Source organism: Musca autumnalis, unplaced genomic scaffold (genome assembly GCF_047663935.1).
Source record: "Musca autumnalis isolate F117 unplaced genomic scaffold, ASM4766393v1 scaffold_2, whole genome shotgun sequence".
Taxonomy (NCBI): Eukaryota; Metazoa; Arthropoda; class Insecta; order Diptera; family Muscidae; genus Musca; species Musca autumnalis.
In genome coordinates this window covers 144,670,905-144,698,517 of record NW_027411755.1, presented here as the reverse complement: position 1 = coordinate 144,698,517, position 27,613 = coordinate 144,670,905, and the positions used below count along the sequence as shown (strand labels likewise).

General features: G+C 39.2%; 2 protein-coding genes across 2 annotated transcripts in view; both read left to right on the top strand.

Moving 5' to 3' along the window:
- Positions 1-3,546, top strand: part of LOC141394696 (probable G-protein coupled receptor CG31760) — a 262,519-nt gene extending 258,973 nt beyond the window's left edge. The window contains 3 exon segments of the mRNA XM_073969480.1: positions 1,992-2,241; positions 2,307-2,524; positions 2,589-3,546. Coding sequence (XP_073825581.1) covers positions 1,992-2,241; positions 2,307-2,524; positions 2,589-3,495 — 1,375 coding nt within the window. The 3' untranslated portion in view covers positions 3,496-3,546.
- LOC141394700 (zinc finger matrin-type protein 5) overlaps positions 1-27,613 on the top strand; it is a 345,637-nt gene that overhangs the window by 7,057 nt on the left and 310,967 nt on the right. The window lies entirely within an intron of this gene.

Below are 27,613 nucleotides of genomic sequence, written 5' to 3'. Positions count from 1 at the left end.
GTGCTGTCAATGTGGTGGACAGAGTGGCTGTAGATTTTGTGGCGAAAATCTGCATATTCCTCGAGTGGATGAATGTGGTAAGATCTGTTAAATACGAGTTCAGTCTCTCACAGATGTCATCAGGGATTGTACCTGACGCCAGGATCGTGCAATTATCCGCATACGTTACGATCTCGATGCCGTCTGGAGGGGACGGAATACAGGAGAGGTAGAGGTTAAACATTTCCGGAGATATCACCCCACCTTGGGTAATTCCCTGTTTCACTCGACGGGACTTGGACTTATTATTCCTTAATTCCACGTACGACTGGCGTCCCCACATATAGCTGACTATCCAACGTTTCAAGCTTGGCCGAAGGGTTGTCTGCCAATGTCCTCAAACAGCGTGGAGTGCCTGACTGTATCAAAGGCTTTTGATAAGTCAAGCGCCGCCATCACTGTTCTATCACACGGCGGTCTCTGGTTGAGTCCTTGACAAATATATGTGGAGATGGCGTGCAGCGGTGTTGTCGTGCTGTGCTGTTTACGGAATCCATACTGAAGATCAGCAACTTGATAGCTATTCCTGATACTGGGGAGGACTAAGGCCTCAAGGGTGTTTGCTACGGGTCTTTGCCTGGCTTCCGTAGCGTGACCACCCTGCCCATTTTCCAGGCGTCGGAAACAATGAGGGTGGCTAGCGACAAGTTAAGAACTTTGGTGAGATATTCTACTCCCGGTTCATCCCATCAGGGCCCAACGCTTTGGATGATTTAGCGTTCCTGATGGCATTCGCAACATCCTCCCTCCATTGTAAACTGTGGTGGTTCAACCTCGGCCGGAAGAGATCTGATGCGACGTAATACTCTCCTCTTTGCCCTGTCAATCTCGGGGTGCTCGACAAACTGCCGATTGAAATAACTTGCGCACCTCTTTTGGTCAGTCAATGTAACGTTGCCAAACGTGACTGAGGTCCTATCTTTCATCCTTCCAGTGTTCGAGAGTGACTTAACCGTTGTCCACAATTTACTTATACCGGCTCCAATGTTGCAACTCTTCAGATGATTTAATCACTTGTTCTGCTTATGTTCGCCGACCAGCCTCTTAACATCCAGTGTCAGTTCCCTGATTCTGGGGTCATTGGGGATGGCTAGACGAAGCTCATCACGCTCTTTTGCTAATCCCGTCGCCTCTGCTGGGAAATTTGGTCTTACTTCGGGTATTCGACCAGTAGGGATATGGCGAGCGGCAGCAGCTGTGATGATGTCTCGGAACGTCCTTTCCGCTACCCGAACATCAGAAGGATTGGACAGTTCTCATGGTGCAGAAGTCTTTTGACCTCTTGAAACTCCAAGTGCCAAATTGGAGCCTAATTGGGCGGAATGTGTACCTAAAATCCTCAAAATACCTTAAATCGAGAGGTACCGTTATATGGGGCCATACCAAAACTGACCTATCTTCACCATTTTTAGTGGAGAAATTTCATGGCCACTGGGATCTCAAATGTCAAATTTCAGCTAGTTCGGTTAAAAAATGTATCTAAATCGGTTGGTACCGTTTTAGGGCTTGCTATACCAAAGCGTGGGCCTATATTAAGAGTTTGCACTCGGAAGTACAATTTTAGGGTTATATCGCAAATGATTACTTAGATGTGTTACAAACAGAAAAACGAAATTAATATACCCTTCATACTATGGTGGAGGGTATAAAAAACCAGCGCAGATCACCTATAGGGCTAAAAAATCATATTAATTTAATTTAAAAAAAATGGTAGGAGCCATTATTTTAAATGGCGCTCAACGTTTAGCTCCAAAATTTAAAAATTACTTCCATTAATAAAACCCATCATTTAATTTAAACAAGTTATCCATACTGTTGTTGTCGTACTTCGTCCTCGTATAAGATTCGTCCCATTTTATCCAACTCCCTTGGAATGGCGCCCAACGTTAGATCAGCTGTTTCTTTGCTTGAAATAATATTTTTAACACTATCGATATATTTTCCATTTTCAGCATTTTAATATACCCCGAAGCTGGTCCTGACATCAAGTATACCTTGGGTTTTATACGAACTCAGTTGTCTACCAGCACCACAATTGCATTGGTATTTGGTCCCAAAATATCACGCATCTTTAAAGGCCAGGGTGATAAGTGGGATCAAAAGGCCAAGGTGAGAAGTATAACAGCATCGTTTTCATTGAATGGTGTGGGACTGGTGCCAGATGAATCGCCTGATTTATATCAGGAAAATGAGGAACTTAAGGTAAGCTGAATTTGCTGAAAACCCCACTAAACCTAATGTAATAATTCCATGTCTCTTTCTTGTAGGAGCAAATCCAAAAATTAGCTCATCAAATTGAATTTATGAAGACTGTACATATGCAAATCAATAATCGACACTTGAAACCGAAACCGGGTGGTTATTTCACCATTACATCAACATCATTCCAGGCACCATTCAGTAAAAATAATATGTCTTCTACACAAACGCAAACCTCATCCAAGGCCGGTAATGAAGAATCACAAACCGGTTCACTGAATAAAGGGTGGGTAAACAGGATTTAGTTTTGTTTTCATTTTTATTTCAACTTTCTTTTCTTCTATTTGCAGTTTTCCCACCAATTTAACACCCTCAAAAACAAAATCAAAAACAACCGAAAAAGTTTGACGAGGTCAACGAAGTGAAAAAGATTGCTCAAATGAATTTTTTATTTGGACTACAAACGAACCGCCACAACAATATCAGGTCGAGATCGAAGACGATGCTGGCCACTGCAATACCACCGTCGACACCGAAACTCAAAAGTTATTTCAACAATTCAAAAACGTTTTTGGCAATGATGCTGATCTACAACTCTATTATGCTCTCAATGCCGCCGGCACCGATGGGGATAGTGACGAGGTGGCCCATGTACGTTTCGAACAGATGATGGCCGAACTGAACGAGTTGACCAACAACTCATCGAATAGCAGCAGTAGTACTTCCAAAACAGTTACCACCAATCTATCACCGATCAGTACAGATGACATAGAACCCATATTTGAAGAGCTCATTGTAACACCATCCACATCCACAACATCATCATCCTCCATGTATGGTGTACGAACACCAACGCCACCATTTTGTGAAATAATAAAACGTGTCAGCCAACAGCAACATCGTCAACCGGCACAGCTACAGTTGTATTATCCTCATTCTCAGCTCGAGACTGATGATGATGAAGGTATAACGATAACGGAAATTGTTGAAGTTCATGGTATACCAACGTCGGCAGCTGCAATACTCTTTACCATTGAAGATAACAATAATCCATCGCCAATTACAACAACACCAACAATCACCAGCGCCTCAACAACCATTACAACAACAACAGCCACAAAGACAACAAATGGCACCAGCGGGGATGATGATGCTGATATTGAAAGTAATGTCAACAACAACAATACATCATGTTCGCTGTCATCAACTTTGACCGATAGTAAAACTTTGGATGTTCGTACTCCCATTGTGGTCTAAAACAAAGTTAGCAAAATTTTCCAGAATAAACCAGAATAAGAAATAGGATGATAATTTTTTAAGTTATTAATACGCAGGAAAAGTTCAGTTATTGATATGCTTTGAAGGGACAAGAAAGAAATTAAAAGGCATAATGGCGTCCAACGTGGGTTCTTACATTTTATAATCGTTTTTTGTTTCTTAGGACATTTTTTCAGTATGATTTATTTTTGTGTATACGTTCAATGATAACAAAATTTCTATTTGGCCTTATCTTGGGCGCCAATGCGGAGCCTAACTTTAAAATGGGGCTACTGAGTTGAAATTGACAAACAATAACTAAAGCCAAGGTCAAAAGCTTGCTATCAGAGTCTTTCAAATAATTTCTATTCTAGAAAATGTTTTTGAAACCACCCGACAAAGTTGTCTGACACCGACTTTATAGCTCTCGTATATGTCCTGACAAAGATAATGTATACAACGTCTTCTTGCGTTTGATACTATTTTCTGTTTTGAAAGGAGAATAAACCAGAATAAAAAATAGGATGATAATTTTTTAAGTTATTAATACAGAGGAGAAGTTTAGGTACTGATATGCTTTGAAGGGACAAAAAAGAAATTAAAAGGCATATTTGCGTCCAACGTGGGTTCTTACTATTTATAATCTTTGTTTTAGGAAATTTTTCAGGATGATTTATTTTTGTGTGTGTGTTTGCATGCGTTCGACGAGAACATAATTTCTATTTGGCCTTATTTGGCCTTATCTTCATAATTTTGAGTTTTAATTTTACCGATTTTTGTCGGTAACTCAAGAAATGAGTTAAAGAATTGTACTACAGATTCTCATTTGTCATTGTAGGGTTAGGCGTCCCGTCCTGCAATGGTGGGTTTGTGCCCACATCCTTACAGTTCGGTCAAGTGTTTTCAAGTTGGGTCCAAAAGGTTTTGGATCCCTTGACAGTATTTTACGGAAACTTGATGCTCACTGGAGCTGATCCAGGATTTTCGTTTGGATTTATTCACCTCCCTCTTGTATCTATTGAAATATGTTGTATTTATACCAATCGGCACTGAGCTTGATTTTTTGGCTTTATTGTATTCCCCTCTACTAACTGCCCTAAAGTTAGTCAGGTCTTTATTCAAGGGTTAGGCTTTGGTATTACAAAAAAATGTGCCTAATAATGGTTTTAGACCCCATGTATATTTAGACGAAATCTGTTTCAGACAATTTGGAGTCGATTTAGCCATATCTCTCCGTCTGTATGTCAGGCTGGTTGGTGCGCACGACAACTCTCGAACAGATCAACTACTTTTCCACCAAAAATTTTAAAGAGAGGCCGACACTTTGATGTAGCCACATAGGTGGCATTTGCTCGAAAAACGTTTCAACCTAAAATTGTGAACGGAAACTAATTATTTCATTTAATTAAGACTATTTTATGGTGGAGGTTATAAAAAGTTCGGCCCGTTTTATTTGTTATACCCTATACCACAATGTGGAAAAGGGTATTATAAGTTTGTTTTGGGAAAAATTCATGTAACACCGCGAAATATTCGTCGGAGACCCCCAATGTGCCCAATGTGGTATACCATTCTTCATATCTCGACGAGATAAAGCGATTTTGAGATGTGTGTCCGTCCGTCTGTCCATTATAAATTTTAAACACGCTCCGGGCCGCAATTGTGGACCGATCGTCACGAAATGTTGTATGTAGGTCGGGTTCAGATCAGAATAGATCCCTATTCTTATTGGTGATGATCGTGAAATATTTAGCGGGTGAAATGGAGCAAAACATAATATTTATCCAATTTTCTAGCGGCTCTGTAGGTCTCAATAATAGTCCGATCAACGCGTAATTTTAAATAATGTAAGAGTATATCACAAAGGAGAAGCTTGCAATTTGAGATGACGATCAGATAATATTTAGAGGGTTAAATGGACCAAAACTTTAGTGTGAAAATTTTGAAAAATTGTAATATACAGCTTATATCTTAATTCCTGGAAGTGACATTCCGGACAAGTGAGATATACTTGAAAGTGGAACGCTTGACCTTTCCATTGATGCCAATTATGTTGGTGTGCATGATCAGATAACAGAGTTACAGCCTAATATATTCCGTTATTTGTTTGTAGTGTAATAATAAACTCGCTAGAAGTCGCAGTTATACATCAATAGTCACGAAATTTTGCACCGGGTAAGACCATGGGGGTGCCATAGGGGGTTTTTACACCCTTCGGGCTGTTTTCTCAAGAAGTATGGACTTGCCCCTGAAACAACTTTTACCATCGTAATTGATTGTGATTGAATAGCAGGCCTTAAAGTGAACTTATCCAAAATTTTGTGTGGGAGGTACGGGATGGAGTGGACAAATATAGTCCATATTCGAACCTGATCTATATATGGTAGATATTATGATAATGTGTAAAGTATGGACCAAATCGGTCACTCCCATCAAGAGTTATCATGCGTACAATTTTTCCGAATATTTGTGAACTTTTGCGGGGTAGGTACCTGAAGGAGTGGACCGATATGGCTTATAAACGAACTTAAACTTAGTTTGGAAACAATATTACGAAGGCCAAATTTTGGCCAGAATCGACATTTCGTTCGAGAATTATCTTGCGCTTCCACCCATAAGCATGGTGTCATAGGGTTTGTTTTTTCAACTTTCAGGCTATTTTCTCAGGAAGTATGGACTTGCCCCTGAGGAAACTTGTACCTTCGTATAGGGGACAGTGAATATAAGATGATACAACAAAAACCAAGGCGATTCGAGAGCAGGTCCTAAACTGAAATTTTCCGAAATTTTGTGTGGGAGGTACTCGAAGGAGTTTACCGATTGAGTCCATATTGGAACCTCATCTAAGTCTGGTAGAAATTTTATAATGTCATAAAGTATGGACCAAATCGGTTACTCCCTTCAACAGTTATCGTACGCACAAATTTTCCGAACATTTTCGAACTTTTGTGGGGGAGGTACCGGAAGGAGTGGACCGATATAATCCATCCTTGAACTCGAACTAAGTTTGGACAACATATTACGAAAGCCAAATTTTGGACCGAATCGGCAGATCCGTTCGAGAGTTATCTTGCGCTCCAACCACTACACACGGTGTCATAGGGTTTTTTGTAACTTTCAGGCTATTTTCTCAGGAATGAAACTTACAGCGGCGTATAGAGGACAGCAAATACAACTTGCGTAAACAAAAATCAAAGCGATTCGAGACCAGGTCCTAAACTGAACTTTTCCGAAATTTTGTGTGAGAGGTACCCGAAGGAGTGGACCGATTGAGTCCATATTGGAACCTCATCTATGTTTGGTAGAAATTGCACGATGTGCAAAGTATGGACCAAATCGGTTATTCCCTACAAGAGTTATCGTGCGCACAAGTTTTGCGACAATTTTTGAACATTTGTGGGGGAGGTACCTGATGGAGTGGACCTATATGGCCCATCTTCGAACTTAAATCGAATCTGGACAAAATATTTCGATAACCAAAATTTGAACCGAATCGATTGATCCGTTCGAGAGTTATCGTGCGCACCAGCCAGACAGACGGACAGACAGACAGACGGACGGACATTGCTAGATCGGCTCAAAATTGTATGAAACTTATATCGTACAAACATACATGGGGTCTAAAACCATTATTTCGATAAGGCACATTTTTGGTCGTATCAAAGTGTAAATACCCTCTTTAGCCTAAAGGCTGAGGGTATAAAAATATGCCTACAATTTTTAATGATGATCTGATATTCTTTAGCGGGTGAAATGGACCATTACTTTTGCATGGAAAATATAAAAATGTTATTTCTGGTCGATATTTTAATTCCTTGAGGACATATATATTTCGCACATATGGAAAAAAACTACTGACCTTTCCTCTGATGTAAATTGCAATAAATTGTTTGCTAGATAACGGGCCTACTGCCTAATATATAATGGGTTCTGTGTAGAGAACCACATTTTTATCCCATGCTACATATTGTCTCTCCCAAAGTTTATGTAACACCACGAAATATTCATCCTAGACCCCTTATTTGGTATGCCAAAATTCATATCTCGACGAGATAAAGCGATTTAGCGATGTGTGTCCGTCCATTAAAAATTTTAAACAAGCTTAAGGCCGCAATTATGGACCGATTGTAACAAATTTTTTAAGGAGATTGGCTTCGGGCCAGAATAGAAATGATTAGTTTTTGGTGATGATCGTGAAATGTTCAGGGGATTAAATGGACCAAAATCAAAATTTTAACCAAGTTTGTAACGGCTTTGTAAGTCAAAATAATAACCCGCAAAATTTTAAACAAAGTTTGAGTTTGTGATTAAGAAGAAGCGTACAAATCAACGTGAAGATCAGATAATACTTAGCGGGTTAAATGGACTGAAACTTTTGTGTGAAATTGGTAAAAATTTCAATAACGTAGCGGTTAAACAACGGAAGTTGTATTACTACATATTTTAGTTTGTGTGAACTAAATTTTCCTTTCCTGCTACAAAAATGTCTTTGTGATGCTAGATAACTTTTTGGTTTTGGTCATAAGTATTATACATTACATCTCTGATATTTGATAATTAAATTTTCACAGTCATTGAAAAGAAGTTCCGTGGAGAGCGATTTTGCAGGGATAGTGGCATAGGGTATCCCATGGTCGGCTCCGTCCGACTATAGACTTTTCTTACTTGTTTTTATTTGAATTGTATTGACGAGTATCTCAACTTTAGTTGGATGCGTTTCAACAATGAAGACATCCTGAGCTTTAAAATGTTCCGAATTCCGTTACCAAAATTGGTGAAATGCTTGTGATGTTGAAATATACGCTGGGATATCACAATTTCAAATTTATGGAATTTTATTTCCATGTCAGATATGTCTGCTTCTGTTGAACATGTTCGTCTCGGACCTATTTGAAATTTTTTTACAAAAGGTCGTTTCCACGGTCCCTATTACAACGGTGCAATTTTCTCCCAGAGTAAATCCACACTTCCTGAGATAATGTCCCAAAAGCTCAAAAATCCGGCATATAATAACTGCATGATAACTCTCAAACATTTTTGAAAATGTTATTCGTCATACAAAATAAATATATTTTATATACGTCATAATTATTTGCTCCGTTCCAGAACCTGCAAGAAGCTACTAATTTTTACTATGATAACATTTTTTCCTTTATGTTATCGAAAAAATAGTAAAAATTAGTAGATTCTTGCAGTTATGGAACAGACCAATTGTGTTTGCTTCTTTTTTTTAGTCGGAGGCTTACTTGGTTTATTTATTTTAATTTTAAGAAATACCACGTGGCGTCCCTAAAAAAACTGCATTTTTTCCCTCCCATCTACAATAGTCAGTGTTGATTTTGATGTGTCTAAAAACAATAATTGCAAACTGTACCTACATACCTATACCATATACAGTATATACCATCTTGTATACATAGCGTATATATTTACATTAATACTATTATTGTGACCTACATACAATTAACAATTCTTTTTCATTATCATCACCGTCATCATCAAAAACAATAGGGCAATTAAAAACAATAGTTGTTAATTAATTTAAAAGACATATTTATTATATTGTATTATGTTAATATGTAGTTATAAAAATTATGTTTATATAAGTACCTATGTGTTAATGATAGATAACATGTAAAACATGTTTATATTATTCTGTTATAGATTAAAATTTACTACATAATTATTCACTGTAAATTACCTTTCGAATTGTTAAATTGTTTCCATAAATCTGAATTTCGATTACATTTCTTTGTCAACGTAGGGAATTATGTAATTTGGTGTCAACAAATGCGCATATCTTTCTAAGAAGTGTAAGAGTACATTTATACTATGGCTTTTTATCTTGATCATGTTTTCTATTTTCAATTTATTTGACTTGAAATGTATGAAAACTTATGTCAAACAAATCAAAATAGTGCCATAAACGGTGTACATATTTGTTACCAGAAAAATATTGGCTGAATCATTATAATCATGATAATCAGGGCTGGTATAAATGTACTACAACTAAAAAGTTTTTTTTTAATATTTATAAAGTATGTATTTACTGATCTCTACTGTATTTTTCCCTACCAGTTACTTTTAAAATGCCCTTTAACTAACGTATTTCACTATTTTTTAAATATTTAATTTTAAATTATTTATTTATCTTCTTTCTTTTGAAAGTCACATAAAATCTTACATAGACAGAATCATCAATCTTAAGGATGGAAGGACAATGAGTCAGGTGGAATTCATAGCGTTTGTAACAAACACAACAATGTCCATTCCGCTTGTATTGTACCTTCCATCCTCAAACCATAACAAAAACAAATTTTAAACTAATTTGCTAACATAAATAATTTGAGCAATATTTTTCACTTCGTTGCGCTAAATATTGAAATAAACATACATACATATATTTTTGAAATCAATCTTTATGCATACATACATAAATACTAATTAAATTTTTTTACTACGCTCCGAATATACAATTGCCATAAATCATCGATATTTAGAAAAACATTTTTCTGTTAAATTAACACAAATTTAAGACAAACGGGTGGTCATCGCTCATCCTAAAAAGAGACAAAAGTATAACAGCGGGAAAGAAAGGGGGAAGGAGAGGAACATAGGGAAGCGGGTTATTTGAACTTATTCAGCCTAGGATGACCCAGTTCTTCGCACTATACTCGTACACCAGCCTCCGTGCCTTCTTCCACCTTTGACCTATAAGTGAAGATGGATAGGCTCTCAGGAAGTGGCCTGCCCTGCCACCTCAGCTGTGTCAAAGTCCAGTCCCACTGTCATTTAGCCCAATCTTGCAGCCTATCCTTTGTAGAATACTTGCAGCTCCCTGAACCGCAAATCACTTCGGGATGGTTGATACTTTTATCTAGGGGTTGTACATTTAATGTAGCATTTAATTTTGCGTGCGCTCCTCACGCACTCCTCCAGCAGACAGTGCAGGGCATACCACCAGACGAAGCAGCAAAATGTCAAGATAGGGCAAACCACAGCCCTATATAGCCTAGTTTTACCTATGGATCCTCAGAAGATCATACTCTGTTCGCCCACGCCTGCTATAAGGTGGTAGCCTGCGGAATGCGCTTCACGAAACGAAGTTCAGCCTATCTCCCGAAATTCAGCCTGCGAAATATAGCAGTGTTGTCCTTTCTTTCCCGGGCCTTACTACTCTTGATGTTTGTGAATGTGGGGAAGTGATTCATATCCACAGACTCATCAGCCAAGATATTGGGAGGGATAAGTCTGTCGGAAGCGACCGACGTTCGATCCCCTCGTGGCTCTGTTGCTCACGGAAGAACTTTCCCGACATAGATCTAAGTTCGCACTCTACCTAAAGGGAAGTAGCAACTCCCAGCTCTGCTTCTAATTTGAGTCACTCACAACGTTCGTGGTCGGTGTGGTGCAGCTTTGTCCGTGATCGTAGCAGTGGTCTTCAACGAGGGTGTTTTATTCTGTCTTTTTTTATACCCTATGTAGGTCCACGCTTTTGTATAGCCCCCATACAAAATGACGCGTGACGCGTCGTCGTTTTAAGGAATTTTTAAGATATTTGTCCCATTTTACCACCGAATTGGTTGTAATTTGGTATTTTGTGTTTCCAGAGGCCAAAAAACATTTCTACCAAAGTTGGTTTATATAGGTCCACGTTTTGGTATAGCCCCAATATAACGCCCCATATAAAGTACGCGTCATTTTCATATATTTTGAATGTATTCGTCCCATTTGACAACAGAATCGGTTGTAACTTTGTATTTTGTGTTTCCAGAGGCTAAAAAACATTTCTACCATAAAATGTTTATATAGGTCCACGTTTTGAAATAGCCCCCATAGGACGATATCTCCCGATTTTCGGTATTTTGAAGGTTTTGGCCTGAAAGTCGCACCGAGATGGCTGAAATTTGGTATTTAGTCTTCGTTGGGGGTATAAAACTTTCCCCCAGAAATTTGTAGGTATAGGTCCACGCCATCATATAGCCCCCATAGAACGGTAACACCCGATTTTCGGCATTTTGAAGGGTTTAACCTCACTATCACACCGAAATGGCTGAAATTTGGTACTTAGCATTCGTTGGGGGTACAAAACTTTCCCCTGAATTTTGTCAGTATAAGTCCACGCCTTCATATAGCGCCCATAGAACGTACCTTCCGATGTTCGTTGTTTTGAAGGTTGTGGCCTCCATATACCTAGGTCCTCCTGATGTTCGTTGTTTTGAAGGTTGTGGCCTCAATATTCCTCAGAAATGGCTGAAATTTGGTTTTTAGTCTTCGTTGGGGGTGTAAAACTTTCCCCCCAGAAACTTGTTGGTACAGGTCCACGCCTTAGTATAGCCCCTATAGAACGGTACATTTTCCTATTTCCGGTATCTTAAAGGTTGTGGCCTCAATATTCAACCGAAATGGCTGAAATTTGGTATTTGGTCTTCATTTGGGTTATTTAACATTCCATATGAAATTTGTCGGTATAGGTCCACGCCTTTATATAGCCCCCATAGAACGATACCTCCCGATTTTCGGTATTTTGAAGTTCGTTGGGGGTATAAAACTTTCCCTCAGAAACTTGTCGGTACAGGTTCACGCCTTAGTATAGCCACCATAGAACGGTATCTCCCTATTTCCGGTATTTTGAAGGTTGTGGCCTGAATATTCCACCGACATGGCTGAAATGTGGTATTTGGTCTTCATTTGGGTTATTTAACATTCCATATGAAATTTGTCGGTATAGGTCCACGCCTTTATATAGCCCCCATAGAACGATACCTCCCGATTTTCGGTATTTTGAAGTTGTAGCCTCAGTATGACACCGAAATGGATGAAATTTTGTTCTTAGTCTTCGTTGGAGGTATACAACTTTCTCCCAGAAATTTGTCGGTATAGGTCCACGCCTTCATAAAACCCCCATAGAACGGTACCTCCCGATGTTCGTTGTTTTGGAGGTTTTGGCCTCAATATTCCTCAGAAATGGTTGAAATTTGGTTTTTAGTCTTCGTTGGGGGTATAAAACTTTCCCCCAGAAACTTTTCGGTACAGGTCCACGCCTTAGTATAGCCCCCATAGAACGGTACTTCCCTATTTCAGGTATCTTGAAGGTTGTGGACTCAATATTCCACCGAAATGGCTGAAATTTGGTATTTAGTCTTTGTTGGAGGTAAAAGCCTTTCTGATTGAAATTCTTCGGTATAGGTTCACGTTTCGATATAGCCCCCATAGAACGGTACCTCCCGATTTTCGTAATTCTGTGGGTTGTGACGGCAATATCCCACCGAAAGACTGATCTTGGTTATTTAGCCTTCCATGTGGTTATAAAATATTCCAGAAGAGAATTATCAGTTTAGGTCCGTGAGTTTCTATCAGGGTTTCGGAGTCGAGGTATTTTCGGCTCGACTCCGACTCCGACTCCAGGCGAGTTTTTTTCACGACTCCGACTCCGACTCCGGGTCGACTCCGAGAGTGAATTCCTATACCACTAAAAATGAATAAAATGTGCACAAAATGGTAATTTTTTCCTATATTTTGGCCTATATAGGCTAATGTGTTAGTTTTTCCTTACATATTCATTAGAAAGGGCATTCGTTCGAATAAATTCGAACATATCAATACTGTTTCTGCCGAATCTTACATTGACAAATAGCAAAGTTAGAAATGACAAATAGCAAAGTTAGAAAGCCTTCAAAATATGTGAAAATGATGGGGCAATACAAATCGTAAGGACTACATGCAATAAAAACTATAAGCAATTCACGACCAAGTTTCAAACTGGATGTAAGCCAACAATTCATTGTGCTTAGCCTCAAATTCAGAAGCGTAACCATCCTAATTTGATATATAGTTAATAGATTATGCGAAATTTACCGAAATACATACTGTTTTTTGAAAAAGTAACGGGTAAAACTGATAAAGGACAATGAAAACGTGACAATGTCGTTTTCTTGGATATGGAAAATTAAAAAAATGAAAAAATTTTCGGTATAACATTTTTGTAGAAAATTTAATTTTGTTTTACTTTTAGGGCTCAAGAACAAAAAGGACATGGAAGAAACTGAGCTAGGACAGCATATTTGGCAGAAAGGTTCCTCATTCCATTTAACTGAAAACATGTCATCTAAAAATGATGAAACAATATCTCCAAACAGAGATATAAAACTATTTTCTCAATGATTGATGGGGGATGTGACCCCCAAAAAACTCATTATGTCATGACTCAGAAATTTCAGCTATGGGATCCTTTGGGGTTCTCAATTGGGGCTTTCATTCCCAAAAGGAATTTTCCTCCCCCGATCTTAACTCCCATTTTGTGTCACAGGGTAAGATTTCCCATAGAGACCACAATGTCGTTAATAGAAGACAAGGATGACTTCTCATAAAAAACAAGATGAGAATACCAATAGACCTTTGTGAGAAGACCAGTAAGACTTCTGACGAAAGAGATTAAAGGTCCAGTCTTAATTCGATTGTCATAGAACTTTACTTTTGTTTGCAAAAATGTAACGAATCAATTGGATCAACAAAATAGGGATGAATAGACTACACTTCAAAGGATAGTAAATATCCTGTGAATTGGCCTTTAATTTAGTATAATATAAACATACATACATATATTTTTGAAATCAATCTTTATGCATACATACATAAATACTAATTAAATTTTTTTACTACGCTCCGAATATACAATTGCCATAAATCATCGATATTTAGAAAAACATTTTTCTGTTAAATTAACACAAATTTAAGACAAACGGGTGGTCATCGCTCATCCTAAAAAGAGACAAAAGTATAACAGCGGGAAAGAAAGGGGGAAGGAGAGGAACATAGGGAAGCGGGTTATTTGAACTTATTCAGCCTAGGATGACCCAGTTCTTCGCACTATACTCGTACACCAGCCTCCGTGCCTTCTTCCACCTTTGACCTATAAGTGAAGATGGATAGGCTCTCAGGAAGTGGCCTGCCCTGCCACCTCAGCTGTGTCAAAGTCCAGTCCCACTGTCATTTAGCCCAATCTTGCAGCCTATCCTTTGTAGAATACTTGCAGCTCCCTGAACCGCAAATCACTTCGGGATGGTTGATACTTTTATCTAGGGGTTGTACATTTAATGTAGCATTTAATTTTGCGTGCGCTCCTCACGCACTCCTCCAGCAGACAGTGCAGGGCATACCACCAGACGAAGCAGCAAAATGTCAAGATAGGGCAAACCACAGCCCTATATAGCCTAGTTTTACCTATGGATCCTCAGAAGATCATACTCTGTTCGCCCACGCCTGCTATAAGGTGGTAGCCTGCGGAATGCGCTTCACGAAACGAAGTTCAGCCTATCTCCCGAAATTCAGCCTGCGAAATATAGCAGTGTTGTCCTTTCTTTCCCGGGCCTTACTACTCTTGATGTTTGTGAATGTGGGGAAGTGATTCATATCCACAGACTCATCAGCCAAGATATTGGGAGGGATAAGTCTGTCGGAAGCGACCGACGTTCGATCCCCTCGTGGCTCTGTTGCTCACGGAAGAACTTTCCCGACATAGATCTAAGTTCGCACTCTACCTAAAGGGAAGTAGCAACTCCCAGCTCTGCTTCTAATTTGAGTCACTCACAACGTTCGTGGTCGGTGTGGTGCAGCTTTGTCCGTGATCGTAGCAGTGGTCTTCAACGAGGGTGTTTTATTCTGTCTTTTTTTATACCCTATGTAGGTCCACGCTTTTGTATAGCCCCCATACAAAATGACGCGTGACGCGTCGTCGTTTTAAGGAATTTTTAAGATATTTGTCCCATTTTACCACCGAATTGGTTGTAATTTGGTATTTTGTGTTTCCAGAGGCCAAAAAACATTTCTACCAAAGTTGGTTTATATAGGTCCACGTTTTGGTATAGCCCCAATATAACGCCCCATATAAAGTACGCGTCATTTTCATATATTTTGAATGTATTCGTCCCATTTGACAACAGAATCGGTTGTAACTTTGTATTTTGTGTTTCCAGAGGCTAAAAAACATTTCTACCATAAAATGTTTATATAGGTCCACGTTTTGAAATAGCCCCCATAGGACGATATCTCCCGATTTTCGGTATTTTGAAGGTTTTGGCCTGAAAGTCGCACCGAGATGGCTGAAATTTGGTATTTAGTCTTCGTTGGGGGTATAAAACTTTCCCCCAGAAATTTGTAGGTATAGGTCCACGCCATCATATAGCCCCCATAGAACGGTAACACCCGATTTTCGGCATTTTGAAGGGTTTAACCTCACTATCACACCGAAATGGCTGAAATTTGGTACTTAGCATTCGTTGGGGGTACAAAACTTTCCCCTGAATTTTGTCAGTATAAGTCCACGCCTTCATATAGCGCCCATAGAACGTACCTTCCGATGTTCGTTGTTTTGAAGGTTGTGGCCTCCATATACCTAGGTCCTCCTGATGTTCGTTGTTTTGAAGGTTGTGGCCTCAATATTCCTCAGAAATGGCTGAAATTTGGTTTTTAGTCTTCGTTGGGGGTGTAAAACTTTCCCCCCAGAAACTTGTTGGTACAGGTCCACGCCTTAGTATAGCCCCTATAGAACGGTACATTTTCCTATTTCCGGTATCTTAAAGGTTGTGGCCTCAATATTCAACCGAAATGGCTGAAATTTGGTATTTGGTCTTCATTTGGGTTATTTAACATTCCATATGAAATTTGTCGGTATAGGTCCACGCCTTTATATAGCCCCCATAGAACGATACCTCCCGATTTTCGGTATTTTGAAGTTCGTTGGGGGTATAAAACTTTCCCTCAGAAACTTGTCGGTACAGGTTCACGCCTTAGTATAGCCACCATAGAACGGTATCTCCCTATTTCCGGTATTTTGAAGGTTGTGGCCTGAATATTCCACCGACATGGCTGAAATGTGGTATTTGGTCTTCATTTGGGTTATTTAACATTCCATATGAAATTTGTCGGTATAGGTCCACGCCTTTATATAGCCCCCATAGAACGATACCTCCCGATTTTCGGTATTTTGAAGTTGTAGCCTCAGTATGACACCGAAATGGATGAAATTTTGTTCTTAGTCTTCGTTGGAGGTATACAACTTTCTCCCAGAAATTTGTCGGTATAGGTCCACGCCTTCATAAAACCCCCATAGAACGGTACCTCCCGATGTTCGTTGTTTTGGAGGTTTTGGCCTCAATATTCCTCAGAAATGGTTGAAATTTGGTTTTTAGTCTTCGTTGGGGGTATAAAACTTTCCCCCAGAAACTTTTCGGTACAGGTCCACGCCTTAGTATAGCCCCCATAGAACGGTACTTCCCTATTTCAGGTATCTTGAAGGTTGTGGACTCAATATTCCACCGAAATGGCTGAAATTTGGTATTTAGTCTTTGTTGGAGGTAAAAGCCTTTCTGATTGAAATTCTTCGGTATAGGTTCACGTTTCGATATAGCCCCCATAGAACGGTACCTCCCGATTTTCGTAATTCTGTGGGTTGTGACGGCAATATCCCACCGAAAGACTGATCTTGGTTATTTAGCCTTCCATGTGGTTATAAAATATTCCAGAAGAGAATTATCAGTTTAGGTCCGTGAGTTTCTATCAGGGTTTCGGAGTCGAGGTATTTTCGGCTCGACTCCGACTCCGACTCCAGGCGAGTTTTTTTCACGACTCCGACTCCGACTCCGGGTCGACTCCGAGAGTGAATTCCTATACCACTAAAAATGAATAAAATGTGCACAAAATGGTAATTTTTTCCTATATTTTGGCCTATATAGGCTAATGTGTTAGTTTTTCCTTACATATTCATTAGAAAGGGCATTCGTTCGAATAAATTCGAACATATCAATACTGTTTCTGCCGAATCTTACATTGACAAATAGCAAAGTTAGAAATGACAAATAGCAAAGTTAGAAAGCCTTCAAAATATGTGAAAATGATGGGGCAATACAAATCGTAAGGACTACATGCAATAAAAACTATAAGCAATTCACGACCAAGTTTCAAACTGGATGTAAGCCAACAATTCATTGTGCTTAGCCTCAAATTCAGAAGCGTAACCATCCTAATTTGATATATAGTTAATAGATTATGCGAAATTTACCGAAATACATACTGTTTTTTGAAAAAGTAACGGGTAAAACTGATAAAGGACAATGAAAACGTGACAATGTCGTTTTCTTGGATATGGAAAATTAAAAAAATGAAAAAATTTTCGGTATAACATTTTTGTAGAAAATTTAATTTTGTTTTACTTTTAGGGCTCAAGAACAAAAAGGACATGGAAGAAACTGAGCTAGGACAGCATATTTGGCAGAAAGGTTCCTCATTCCATTTAACTGAAAACATGTCATCTAAAAATGATGAAACAATATCTCCAAACAGAGATATAAAACTATTTTCTCAATGATTGATGGGGGATGTGACCCCCAAAAAACTCATTATGTCATGACTCAGAAATTTCAGCTATGGGATCCTTTGGGGTTCTCAATTGGGGCTTTCATTCCCAAAAGGAATTTTCCTCCCCCGATCTTAACTCCCATTTTGTGTCACAGGGTAAGATTTCCCATAGAGACCACAATGTCGTTAATAGAAGACAAGGATGACTTCTCATAAAAAACAAGATGAGAATACCAATAGACCTTTGTGAGAAGACCAGTAAGACTTCTGACGAAAGAGATTAAAGGTCCAGTCTTAATTCGATTGTCATAGAACTTTACTTTTGTTTGCAAAAATGTAACGAATCAATTGGATCAACAAAATAGGGATGAATAGACTACACTTCAAAGGATAGTAAATATCCTGTGAATTGGCCTTTAATTTAGTATAATATAAACATACATACATATATTTTTGAAATCAATCTTTATGCATACATACATAAATACTAATTAAATTTTTTTACTACGCTCCGAATATACAATTGCCATAAATCATCGATATTTAGAAAAACATTTTTCTGTTAAATTAACACAAATTTAAGACAAACGGGTGGTCATCGCTCATCCTAAAAAGAGACAAAAGTATAACAGCGGGAAAGAAAGGGGGAAGGAGAGGAACATAGGGAAGCGGGTTATTTGAACTTATTCAGCCTAGGATGACCCAGTTCTTCGCACTATACTCGTACACCAGCCTCCGTGCCTTCTTCCACCTTTGACCTATAAGTGAAGATGGATAGGCTCTCAGGAAGTGGCCTGCCCTGCCACCTCAGCTGTGTCAAAGTCCAGTCCCACTGTCATTTAGCCCAATCTTGCAGCCTATCCTTTGTAGAATACTTGCAGCTCCCTGAACCGCAAATCACTTCGGGATGGTTGATACTTTTATCTAGGGGTTGTACATTTAATGTAGCATTTAATTTTGCGTGCGCTCCTCACGCACTCCTCCAGCAGACAGTGCAGGGCATACCACCAGACGAAGCAGCAAAATGTCAAGATAGGGCAAACCACAGCCCTATATAGCCTAGTTTTACCTATGGATCCTCAGAAGATCATACTCTGTTCGCCCACGCCTGCTATAAGGTGGTAGCCTGCGGAATGCGCTTCACGAAACGAAGTTCAGCCTATCTCCCGAAATTCAGCCTGCGAAATATAGCAGTGTTGTCCTTTCTTTCCCGGGCCTTACTACTCTTGATGTTTGTGAATGTGGGGAAGTGATTCATATCCACAGACTCATCAGCCAAGATATTGGGAGGGATAAGTCTGTCGGAAGCGACCGACGTTCGATCCCCTCGTGGCTCTGTTGCTCACGGAAGAACTTTCCCGACATAGATCTAAGTTCGCACTCTACCTAAAGGGAAGTAGCAACTCCCAGCTCTGCTTCTAATTTGAGTCACTCACAACGTTCGTGGTCGGTGTGGTGCAGCTTTGTCCGTGATCGTAGCAGTGGTCTTCAACGAGGGTGTTTTATTCTGTCTTTTTTTATACCCTATGTAGGTCCACGCTTTTGTATAGCCCCCATACAAAATGACGCGTGACGCGTCGTCGTTTTAAGGAATTTTTAAGATATTTGTCCCATTTTACCACCGAATTGGTTGTAATTTGGTATTTTGTGTTTCCAGAGGCCAAAAAACATTTCTACCAAAGTTGGTTTATATAGGTCCACGTTTTGGTATAGCCCCAATATAACGCCCCATATAAAGTACGCGTCATTTTCATATATTTTGAATGTATTCGTCCCATTTGACAACAGAATCGGTTGTAACTTTGTATTTTGTGTTTCCAGAGGCTAAAAAACATTTCTACCATAAAATGTTTATATAGGTCCACGTTTTGAAATAGCCCCCATAGGACGATATCTCCCGATTTTCGGTATTTTGAAGGTTTTGGCCTGAAAGTCGCACCGAGATGGCTGAAATTTGGTATTTAGTCTTCGTTGGGGGTATAAAACTTTCCCCCAGAAATTTGTAGGTATAGGTCCACGCCATCATATAGCCCCCATAGAACGGTAACACCCGATTTTCGGCATTTTGAAGGGTTTAACCTCACTATCACACCGAAATGGCTGAAATTTGGTACTTAGCATTCGTTGGGGGTACAAAACTTTCCCCTGAATTTTGTCAGTATAAGTCCACGCCTTCATATAGCGCCCATAGAACGTACCTTCCGATGTTCGTTGTTTTGAAGGTTGTGGCCTCCATATACCTAGGTCCTCCTGATGTTCGTTGTTTTGAAGGTTGTGGCCTCAATATTCCTCAGAAATGGCTGAAATTTGGTTTTTAGTCTTCGTTGGGGGTGTAAAACTTTCCCCCCAGAAACTTGTTGGTACAGGTCCACGCCTTAGTATAGCCCCTATAGAACGGTACATTTTCCTATTTCCGGTATCTTAAAGGTTGTGGCCTCAATATTCAACCGAAATGGCTGAAATTTGGTATTTGGTCTTCATTTGGGTTATTTAACATTCCATATGAAATTTGTCGGTATAGGTCCACGCCTTTATATAGCCCCCATAGAACGATACCTCCCGATTTTCGGTATTTTGAAGTTCGTTGGGGGTATAAAACTTTCCCTCAGAAACTTGTCGGTACAGGTTCACGCCTTAGTATAGCCACCATAGAACGGTATCTCCCTATTTCCGGTATTTTGAAGGTTGTGGCCTGAATATTCCACCGACATGGCTGAAATGTGGTATTTGGTCTTCATTTGGGTTATTTAACATTCCATATGAAATTTGTCGGTATAGGTCCACGCCTTTATATAGCCCCCATAGAACGATACCTCCCGATTTTCGGTATTTTGAAGTTGTAGCCTCAGTATGACACCGAAATGGATGAAATTTTGTTCTTAGTCTTCGTTGGAGGTATACAACTTTCTCCCAGAAATTTGTCGGTATAGGTCCACGCCTTCATAAAACCCCCATAGAACGGTACCTCCCGATGTTCGTTGTTTTGGAGGTTTTGGCCTCAATATTCCTCAGAAATGGTTGAAATTTGGTTTTTAGTCTTCGTTGGGGGTATAAAACTTTCCCCCAGAAACTTTTCGGTACAGGTCCACGCCTTAGTATAGCCCCCATAGAACGGTACTTCCCTATTTCAGGTATCTTGAAGGTTGTGGACTCAATATTCCACCGAAATGGCTGAAATTTGGTATTTAGTCTTTGTTGGAGGTAAAAGCCTTTCTGATTGAAATTCTTCGGTATAGGTTCACGTTTCGATATAGCCCCCATAGAACGGTACCTCCCGATTTTCGTAATTCTGTGGGTTGTGACGGCAATATCCCACCGAAAGACTGATCTTGGTTATTTAGCCTTCCATGTGGTTATAAAATATTCCAGAAGAGAATTATCAGTTTAGGTCCGTGAGTTTCTATCAGGGTTTCGGAGTCGAGGTATTTTCGGCTCGACTCCGACTCCGACTCCAGGCGAGTTTTTTTCACGACTCCGACTCCGACTCCGGGTCGACTCCGAGAGTGAATTCCTATACCACTAAAAATGAATAAAATGTGCACAAAATGGTAATTTTTTCCTATATTTTGGCCTATATAGGCTAATGTGTTAGTTTTTCCTTACATATTCATTAGAAAGGGCATTCGTTCGAATAAATTCGAACATATCAATACTGTTTCTGCCGAATCTTACATTGACAAATAGCAAAGTTAGAAATGACAAATAGCAAAGTTAGAAAGCCTTCAAAATATGTGAAAATGATGGGGCAATACAAATCGTAAGGACTACATGCAATAAAAACTATAAGCAATTCACGACCAAGTTTCAAACTGGATGTAAGCCAACAATTCATTGTGCTTAGCCTCAAATTCAGAAGCGTAACCATCCTAATTTGATATATAGTTAATAGATTATGCGAAATTTACCGAAATACATACTGTTTTTTGAAAAAGTAACGGGTAAAACTGATAAAGGACAATGAAAACGTGACAATGTCGTTTTCTTGGATATGGAAAATTAAAAAAATGAAAAAATTTTCGGTATAACATTTTTGTAGAAAATTTAATTTTGTTTTACTTTTAGGGCTCAAGAACAAAAAGGACATGGAAGAAACTGAGCTAGGACAGCATATTTGGCAGAAAGGTTCCTCATTCCATTTAACTGAAAACATGTCATCTAAAAATGATGAAACAATATCTCCAAACAGAGATATAAAACTATTTTCTCAATGATTGATGGGGGATGTGACCCCCAAAAAACTCATTATGTCATGACTCAGAAATTTCAGCTATGGGATCCTTTGGGGTTCTCAATTGGGGCTTTCATTCCCAAAAGGAATTTTCCTCCCCCGATCTTAACTCCCATTTTGTGTCACAGGGTAAGATTTCCCATAGAGACCACAATGTCGTTAATAGAAGACAAGGATGACTTCTCATAAAAAACAAGATGAGAATACCAATAGACCTTTGTGAGAAGACCAGTAAGACTTCTGACGAAAGAGATTAAAGGTCCAGTCTTAATTCGATTGTCATAGAACTTTACTTTTGTTTGCAAAAATGTAACGAATCAATTGGATCAACAAAATAGGGATGAATAGACTACACTTCAAAGGATAGTAAATATCCTGTGAATTGGCCTTTAATTTAGTATAATATAAACATACATACATATATTTTTGAAATCAATCTTTATGCATACATACATAAATACTAATTAAATTTTTTTACTACGCTCCGAATATACAATTGCCATAAATCATCGATATTTAGAAAAACATTTTTCTGTTAAATTAACACAAATTTAAGACAAACGGGTGGTCATCGCTCATCCTAAAAAGAGACAAAAGTATAACAGCGGGAAAGAAAGGGGGAAGGAGAGGAACATAGGGAAGCGGGTTATTTGAACTTATTCAGCCTAGGATGACCCAGTTCTTCGCACTATACTCGTACACCAGCCTCCGTGCCTTCTTCCACCTTTGACCTATAAGTGAAGATGGATAGGCTCTCAGGAAGTGGCCTGCCCTGCCACCTCAGCTGTGTCAAAGTCCAGTCCCACTGTCATTTAGCCCAATCTTGCAGCCTATCCTTTGTAGAATACTTGCAGCTCCCTGAACCGCAAATCACTTCGGGATGGTTGATACTTTTATCTAGGGGTTGTACATTTAATGTAGCATTTAATTTTGCGTGCGCTCCTCACGCACTCCTCCAGCAGACAGTGCAGGGCATACCACCAGACGAAGCAGCAAAATGTCAAGATAGGGCAAACCACAGCCCTATATAGCCTAGTTTTACCTATGGATCCTCAGAAGATCATACTCTGTTCGCCCACGCCTGCTATAAGGTGGTAGCCTGCGGAATGCGCTTCACGAAACGAAGTTCAGCCTATCTCCCGAAATTCAGCCTGCGAAATATAGCAGTGTTGTCCTTTCTTTCCCGGGCCTTACTACTCTTGATGTTTGTGAATGTGGGGAAGTGATTCATATCCACAGACTCATCAGCCAAGATATTGGGAGGGATAAGTCTGTCGGAAGCGACCGACGTTCGATCCCCTCGTGGCTCTGTTGCTCACGGAAGAACTTTCCCGACATAGATCTAAGTTCGCACTCTACCTAAAGGGAAGTAGCAACTCCCAGCTCTGCTTCTAATTTGAGTCACTCACAACGTTCGTGGTCGGTGTGGTGCAGCTTTGTCCGTGATCGTAGCAGTGGTCTTCAACGAGGGTGTTTTATTCTGTCTTTTTTTATACCCTATGTAGGTCCACGCTTTTGTATAGCCCCCATACAAAATGACGCGTGACGCGTCGTCGTTTTAAGGAATTTTTAAGATATTTGTCCCATTTTACCACCGAATTGGTTGTAATTTGGTATTTTGTGTTTCCAGAGGCCAAAAAACATTTCTACCAAAGTTGGTTTATATAGGTCCACGTTTTGGTATAGCCCCAATATAACGCCCCATATAAAGTACGCGTCATTTTCATATATTTTGAATGTATTCGTCCCATTTGACAACAGAATCGGTTGTAACTTTGTATTTTGTGTTTCCAGAGGCTAAAAAACATTTCTACCATAAAATGTTTATATAGGTCCACGTTTTGAAATAGCCCCCATAGGACGATATCTCCCGATTTTCGGTATTTTGAAGGTTTTGGCCTGAAAGTCGCACCGAGATGGCTGAAATTTGGTATTTAGTCTTCGTTGGGGGTATAAAACTTTCCCCCAGAAATTTGTAGGTATAGGTCCACGCCATCATATAGCCCCCATAGAACGGTAACACCCGATTTTCGGCATTTTGAAGGGTTTAACCTCACTATCACACCGAAATGGCTGAAATTTGGTACTTAGCATTCGTTGGGGGTACAAAACTTTCCCCTGAATTTTGTCAGTATAAGTCCACGCCTTCATATAGCGCCCATAGAACGTACCTTCCGATGTTCGTTGTTTTGAAGGTTGTGGCCTCCATATACCTAGGTCCTCCTGATGTTCGTTGTTTTGAAGGTTGTGGCCTCAATATTCCTCAGAAATGGCTGAAATTTGGTTTTTAGTCTTCGTTGGGGGTGTAAAACTTTCCCCCCAGAAACTTGTTGGTACAGGTCCACGCCTTAGTATAGCCCCTATAGAACGGTACATTTTCCTATTTCCGGTATCTTAAAGGTTGTGGCCTCAATATTCAACCGAAATGGCTGAAATTTGGTATTTGGTCTTCATTTGGGTTATTTAACATTCCATATGAAATTTGTCGGTATAGGTCCACGCCTTTATATAGCCCCCATAGAACGATACCTCCCGATTTTCGGTATTTTGAAGTTCGTTGGGGGTATAAAACTTTCCCTCAGAAACTTGTCGGTACAGGTTCACGCCTTAGTATAGCCACCATAGAACGGTATCTCCCTATTTCCGGTATTTTGAAGGTTGTGGCCTGAATATTCCACCGACATGGCTGAAATGTGGTATTTGGTCTTCATTTGGGTTATTTAACATTCCATATGAAATTTGTCGGTATAGGTCCACGCCTTTATATAGCCCCCATAGAACGATACCTCCCGATTTTCGGTATTTTGAAGTTGTAGCCTCAGTATGACACCGAAATGGATGAAATTTTGTTCTTAGTCTTCGTTGGAGGTATACAACTTTCTCCCAGAAATTTGTCGGTATAGGTCCACGCCTTCATAAAACCCCCATAGAACGGTACCTCCCGATGTTCGTTGTTTTGGAGGTTTTGGCCTCAATATTCCTCAGAAATGGTTGAAATTTGGTTTTTAGTCTTCGTTGGGGGTATAAAACTTTCCCCCAGAAACTTTTCGGTACAGGTCCACGCCTTAGTATAGCCCCCATAGAACGGTACTTCCCTATTTCAGGTATCTTGAAGGTTGTGGACTCAATATTCCACCGAAATGGCTGAAATTTGGTATTTAGTCTTTGTTGGAGGTAAAAGCCTTTCTGATTGAAATTCTTCGGTATAGGTTCACGTTTCGATATAGCCCCCATAGAACGGTACCTCCCGATTTTCGTAATTCTGTGGGTTGTGACGGCAATATCCCACCGAAAGACTGATCTTGGTTATTTAGCCTTCCATGTGGTTATAAAATATTCCAGAAGAGAATTATCAGTTTAGGTCCGTGAGTTTCTATCAGGGTTTCGGAGTCGAGGTATTTTCGGCTCGACTCCGACTCCGACTCCAGGCGAGTTTTTTTCACGACTCCGACTCCGACTCCGGGTCGACTCCGAGAGTGAATTCCTATACCACTAAAAATGAATAAAATGTGCACAAAATGGTAATTTTTTCCTATATTTTGGCCTATATAGGCTAATGTGTTAGTTTTTCCTTACATATTCATTAGAAAGGGCATTCGTTCGAATAAATTCGAACATATCAATACTGTTTCTGCCGAATCTTACATTGACAAATAGCAAAGTTAGAAATGACAAATAGCAAAGTTAGAAAGCCTTCAAAATATGTGAAAATGATGGGGCAATACAAATCGTAAGGACTACATGCAATAAAAACTATAAGCAATTCACGACCAAGTTTCAAACTGGATGTAAGCCAACAATTCATTGTGCTTAGCCTCAAATTCAGAAGCGTAACCATCCTAATTTGATATATAGTTAATAGATTATGCGAAATTTACCGAAATACATACTGTTTTTTGAAAAAGTAACGGGTAAAACTGATAAAGGACAATGAAAACGTGACAATGTCGTTTTCTTGGATATGGAAAATTAAAAAAATGAAAAAATTTTCGGTATAACATTTTTGTAGAAAATTTAATTTTGTTTTACTTTTAGGGCTCAAGAACAAAAAGGACATGGAAGAAACTGAGCTAGGACAGCATATTTGGCAGAAAGGTTCCTCATTCCATTTAACTGAAAACATGTCATCTAAAAATGATGAAACAATATCTCCAAACAGAGATATAAAACTATTTTCTCAATGATTGATGGGGGATGTGACCCCCAAAAAACTCATTATGTCATGACTCAGAAATTTCAGCTATGGGATCCTTTGGGGTTCTCAATTGGGGCTTTCATTCCCAAAAGGAATTTTCCTCCCCCGATCTTAACTCCCATTTTGTGTCACAGGGTAAGATTTCCCATAGAGACCACAATGTCGTTAATAGAAGACAAGGATGACTTCTCATAAAAAACAAGATGAGAATACCAATAGACCTTTGTGAGAAGACCAGTAAGACTTCTGACGAAAGAGATTAAAGGTCCAGTCTTAATTCGATTGTCATAGAACTTTACTTTTGTTTGCAAAAATGTAACGAATCAATTGGATCAACAAAATAGGGATGAATAGACTACACTTCAAAGGATAGTAAATATCCTGTGAATTGGCCTTTAATTTAGTATAATATATAATTTGCATATATATTTTCTTAAAACCTTTCTTTTAAAATAAATAATGATTTTTAAAAAAAGTTCTTGTTTCAAATTTAATGTTATATTTCTATAACGTGGAAAAAATTTTGCCCGGAGTCGGAGTCGAGTTATTTTTTTCGACTCAGACTCCGACTCCGACTCCAGCAAAATTGCTCGACTCCGACTCGTAGACTCCGACTCCGACTCCGACTCCGAAACCCTGGTTTCTATATCCCTAATAGACGCTTCTATGAAGTATTTTTAAGGTTTTAACGAAATATCGGAAATTTGGTATTTAGTCTTCTTTGAGTCTAAAAACTTTCCGCCAGGAATTTGTAGGTATAGATCGGCGTTTTGATATAGCCCCCATGGAAAGGTACCGCCGAATTTCTGTACTTTGAACTTTAGCCACATTGTTTTACCGAACTTGCTGAAATTTGGTATTTAGTCTTCTTCATAAACGAAAGGAAACTAATATTTCCATTTTACTTCAATACCACTCGTGGTGGAGGGTATAACAAGTTCGACCTGTCCGAACTTAACGCCGTTCTTACTTGTTTTTTTTATAATAAACTAAAACGCTATATGTTTGCATCCGAATGTATTTTTTCCATAGGCAGGTCAAGTTCTGTCATATCGGTACTCGCTTTGGTATAGCCCTCATATAACGGTACCTCCAGACTTTAGGTATTTTCAGGATTTAAGCTGCTTTTTATCCGAAGTGGTCACAAAACTTCTCCACCAAAAATTGGCAACATAGGTTTGGTATAGCCCCCATTTAACAATACCTGTTGATTCTACTTATTGCGAAGATTTATGCTACATTCTATGACTCAACTACCTGTAGTTTAAAATTTGAGGTTCCCTTTGGTCACAAAACGTCTCCAACATAAATTGTTCTCATAGGTCCACTTTTTGATATGG